The sequence below is a fragment of the Oncorhynchus keta genome, chromosome 10 (genome assembly GCF_023373465.1).
Source record: "Oncorhynchus keta strain PuntledgeMale-10-30-2019 chromosome 10, Oket_V2, whole genome shotgun sequence".
Classification (NCBI taxonomy): Eukaryota; Metazoa; Chordata; class Actinopteri; order Salmoniformes; family Salmonidae; genus Oncorhynchus; species Oncorhynchus keta.
The window spans coordinates 8,692,481-8,697,383 of record NC_068430.1 but is presented as its reverse complement, the minus strand read 5'-3'; the positions used below and the strand labels follow the sequence as shown (position 1 = coordinate 8,697,383).

Below are 4,903 nucleotides of genomic sequence, written 5' to 3'. Positions count from 1 at the left end.
AACAGTTAGCAGAAACAATTCATTTCAAGATCTATAAATACATCTTCAAACACGATAGCACCAACAACATCTCCGTGGTTATAATCAATAAATAAAAGAAAAAAATTATAATCTTAATTTACTAAATTATCAATGGCTTTATTTTGCCATTATTATCCAACAATGCACTGCCTGAAAAATGCACGATAATCTTTAATGCTTATAATTTAAAACATAAATTAGATTATTTGTGTAAATCTAAAATTAAATAAGACATGATAGGAAGCGCACAGACTCAAATCCTAAAACAAGACGTACCCAATATCAGAGACTGGTTCTTACTGAGCCAATCATGTACCATAGCAAAGCAATGCTCCATTACGTCCCTCATACTAGATACACACATTTTCTTCTTGTTTTTTCCCCCCTCTGATCTTACAGATTGAATTTAGTGGTTTGAAAATTAAGAAATTGTGTGTGAGGTGTGTGTGTGTGTGTGTGTGTGTGTGTGTGTGTGTGTGTGTGTGTGTGTGTGTGTGTGTGTGTGTGTGTGTGTGTGTGTGTGTGTGTGTGTGTGTGTGTGTGTGTGTGTGTGTGTGTGTGTGTGTGTGTGTGTGTGTGTGAAGTCCACAGAATGGGTATTTCCTGCCCAGCCAGTTAACTTGAAAGTCATTAAAAACTATGTCAAATGCATCCTTTGACAATTAATGTCAAACGCGTGGGCAGCATGTACAAATACTAAATAATGCTGGTTGTTTTTAGATATATAGTAAACTTTGCACCACAACGGTGCCACACTAACTGAACAAAACATCTCTCTAAGACCACAACACATTCGCTGAAGTTAAATCTCCAGCAGTCCACTGCTGGTCTCCACCCCATTGGCTGAGCCAGTCTTCTCCTCTCCGTTGGACGTTGTCTCACTAGGGACGTTGTTATTCTGCACGGCCGTGTTGAGGTTATTGGGGTCTGCCGTCTCCTCGTTGTTCCTGGGGTCCTGGGCCTCTCCCTCCCCGGTCTTGGCCTGCTGCAGGGCAGACTCTGCGTGGGTCTTCTGGTGCTTGCTGAGGTGGTCGCTGCGGGTGAATCTCTTGTTACACAGCAGGCAGGTGAACTTCTTCTCCCGGGTGTGCGTGCGGACGTGCCTCTCCAGCTCGTCGGAACGTGTGAAACGTTTCCCGCAGAACAGCCAGTTGCAGACGAAAGGTCTCTCCCCAGTGTGCCAGCGGAGGTGGGCCTTGAGATGCGAGGCTTTACCATAGACCTTCCCACAGCCCGGGATGTGGCAGCTATGAACGGGCTTCTTCCTCAGGGATGCAGCCGAGGCTCCAAGACGCTCCAGCTCCTGGCAGTTGGGACAGTCACAGTTGGACCGGCCAGTGGTGGTTCCCCCACCGTAACCCCGTGATCCACCAGCAGGCTTCAGGCCCATCTGATTCTCCATCAGCCCCCCGCCAGACACCGGCTTGGGCTTGTACATGTCCTGAGGCAGCATGTGCTGGGAGGACTGGAGGAGGTGTGATGTGGACCCCAGGCCCACCGAGGGGTACTGAGCTGGGTTCAGAGAGGTGAAGTCAGAGGTGTAGCTGGGCAGCTGGGGGCTGAGGGAGGCTTGGGGAGGGACGGGTTGGAGGGAGCCCTGGAGACCGTCGGACTGGGGCTGGGCAGCACTCAGCCAGTTGGTATTTGGGTGGACGTCCCACCAGGAGGATGTGGTGTTGGAGGGGGCCGCGGTGATGCCGGGGTGGATGCCTGCCTTGTACCAGGAGCCGTAGGGGTGAGTCATGTCCAGGGAGGTGTAGACGCTGGTCAGGCAGTCGGCCGTGGCGTGGGCCTTGGACACCAGCAGGGACTGGTCCTGGCCCTGGGACATGGAGGTCTGGAAGGAGTGGGAGAAGGGGTTGTACTCGGACGTATACCCCCCAGAGGATGGAGGAGGGCTGCCAGTGGGTGTGAGTAACCCACCCGCTGAGCTGAAGGAACCAGTGTAGGAGTTCTCCATGCCCTCTCCTACTCCTCTGCTGTTTCTCTGTCCCTGGAGCCCTGAGCTCATGGTGTACTGCTTCTTGACTGTAGCGGTGCTGCCGGGGCCGGCCTTGCCCGGGGTGGCTGAGTCCCTCACCGGACTGGTGCTGCCAAACTTGTTGCAGGTAGCGGTTAGCATAGCAAGAGGACTGGAACCATAGCGAGCTTCCTCCTAGAAGGGAGAGGAGACAAGAGAGATCAGACAGAGGAAATGGCTGCTGCTGCTTCTGTCAGTGTCTAATCACAACAGTATGGTAGGCTGTTGCTTTCCCCTGATACATTGGTCACAGAACAGAGGAGATTTACTTTGGTTTCAGTTCATTTCAAATTACATTTGTGTTGATGAAAATATATGTCTTCTTGTTTCGGCAAACAGACAGAATAATTCAATAAAAAGGGAAAATGGGAATTAAATGCGACAAAACTGTATCTGAATAATGTACATTTAAAAACACTATTTATGTCAACTAAATTGTTCTCAGCAACAGTATTGTTGTCAGTTGAAATCTTGCCAAACATGTTAGTCCTGAATGGTCACCATGACATCTGAAACGGTTTGAGGTATTTACGCCCTTTCAACAATGGCCATTTTTCCACAAACTGACTCTCTCCTCATTGTCCTGTCTTAACATGAGATTTTATAAAGATGTGTCAATCACCAGATTAAGATTATTCGAACAACAATGCAACTACCTTTGAAGAGCTCGTATTGAGCAGGTCGTGCATCAGGCTACATGGCCGTAATCCTATAATTTGAGATCAGCGTGTCAAGTGGGACAAACGCGCAGGTCAAATCAACAGGAGATTTGCTCCAATATCCAATTTACAAGCGCATCTCAGGACAAGAGCCAGCCAAAATTGTATAGTGCACATTAAGTCATACGACTTGTAGCCTGATATTTCAGCATGTGGTGGACCTAGCCAATGCGTATTAGGTCTATGTGTACTCGTGTATATGGACAGAGATTTCTTCTATTGCTGAAAGTACGTTTTCCCTAAATTACACTACACTGTCAGCTGATACAAGTTATTCCACGCAACACCATTTAAGGCCTCTAGTCTCGTCCTTAAAACAGTAACAAAGTCCCTAATCACCAGCCAGCACCCGGAGGCACCACACCGGGGTTGAGTTGAGGAGGGGATTTCCTACGTCTGCCTGCGAAGCGCCTGCGGTGGATTTAGCGTATCCTGTTGCTGTGGCTCCTGTTTCCAGGTTAATTGCACTCAATCACAGAGATAAAGAGTTAACTGCGGCTGTAATGCGTTTTTTGTTCAATACCCCCCTTGCGTTTTACCTTGTATGTCCTCCACGTTATAGCGTTGATGACCCGCGGAAATGTAATGATTCTGTAATTGCAGTGGAACCAAGTCTACTGTACCAACATCTTCTTTTTGGAAGAGGTTTGGCGAGAGATTGCGTTTCGTGTTGATTTGGCTGTGGACTGATTTGTCAGGCATATACCATTTCATCCAGTCTGTCTACCAATCAGTAGGTCAGACCACACTTTTCTATATGAATTATATTTGATGTTAACCTGTTATTCACTCATTCGAAGTCCCATTTATTTCTTATATCAACTCATATGTTTGTTATGATAACCAACGGGCGTAGAGGTAACTTTTTAATTGGGGATGTCGGCTAGCGTAGCATATTGGTCTTGGACTGAGGCTGACTATAGAATACATGCCATTAATTTGCGTTAAAGTACATACCCTTTTTTTTTTAAATGTATTGGATAAAACCCAATATAAATGACATAGGCTATGGTATGCTTTTAGTCCGAATGTTCAGTTACGCACATCGTTTCTGACAGACGGAGAGACAAATATCATATTTTAGACTACATATTTTAACACAATCAAATCTTGTTTTATGAAAGCATATTGTCAAATGTCAACAGTGCAACCCGTTCTTTCTCCGTATGAACATTGAAAAGTAACCTGGGTCCTGACTGATCCTTCAGAGTCAGAGTCTACGCGTGTGCCCCTAGTAACCACGACAAGCAGTAGCCTAATTCTGCTGGAAAATACAAATGGCGCGTAACTGTAAAACAACTTTAAAGTTCACTTAAAAACACAAACAAGTATATTCCATACCTCCAGAATAGATGCGGCCATCCCTGGGAAACAAAATCCCAAGAGTAGATAGTTAAGTAGGTTCTCTTCTCTGCTCGCAGTCCCGGGACAGTTTGAGAGAACTCCGGCATGAGCGCACAGACGTATTTGGAGAGGCAGAGATCCCGCCCCTTAATTATAGGGTCCGCGCTCTTTGAAGATTCGTTGAAAGCCAAGAAAGGAGAGAGGGAATGAAAGGGGATGGAGGGCATGGGAGTAGAAACCATCCCACCTCCCCAAATGCACATCGACAAATCCAGATTCATCTTTGGGAAATGGGTGGTTGAGTGGCTATTATGAATGAATTAAGTATTCAATAATTGTCAGGTAATTTACACTATTGTGGCGTCAAAGCGCCCAGTTTTCCCAGTCCGCTACTCAGTCAGGTTCACTATTTCTATTTCTTGTTCTTCCAGCATCAGCATCATTATAGGCCTATAGGTATAATATAGCCTACACATAATATAATATAGCCTACATATAATATAATACAGCCTACATATAATATAATATAGCCTACCTGCTAATATTAGGCCTAATGTTGACGATCTTTGGCGATAATGATGTAACGAGAAGGATCCCTTTTGTTTTGGCGATCGCATGCGTTATGGTCTCCCTTACTCCCACTGCTTCCCTACTGTACCTCTTACAATTAATAATACGATTAGATATAGGCAAATTCTCCATTAAAATAACGGTGTTACAATAGGCAGATAATGATGTAAAGCTGCTTGCCTTTCGATAGGTTATTATTGTCGTGACACTGTCGCACACAGTAACATGC

General features: G+C 45.8%; 1 protein-coding gene across 1 annotated transcript; it reads right to left on the bottom strand.

Annotated features, from left to right (window-relative positions):
* Positions 1–451: 451 nt before the first annotated feature.
* sp7 (Sp7 transcription factor) lies at positions 452–4,249 on the bottom strand. The gene is made up of 2 exons (XM_035769368.2): positions 4,102–4,249; positions 452–2,176 (listed from the first exon to the last, which is right to left on the bottom strand). The coding sequence occupies exons 1-2, from the start codon at positions 4,120–4,122 to the stop codon at positions 824–826; spliced, it is 1,374 nt and encodes a 457-aa protein (XP_035625261.1). The 5' UTR covers positions 4,123–4,249; the 3' UTR covers positions 452–823.
* Between the last annotated feature and the right edge of the window lie 654 nt (positions 4,250–4,903).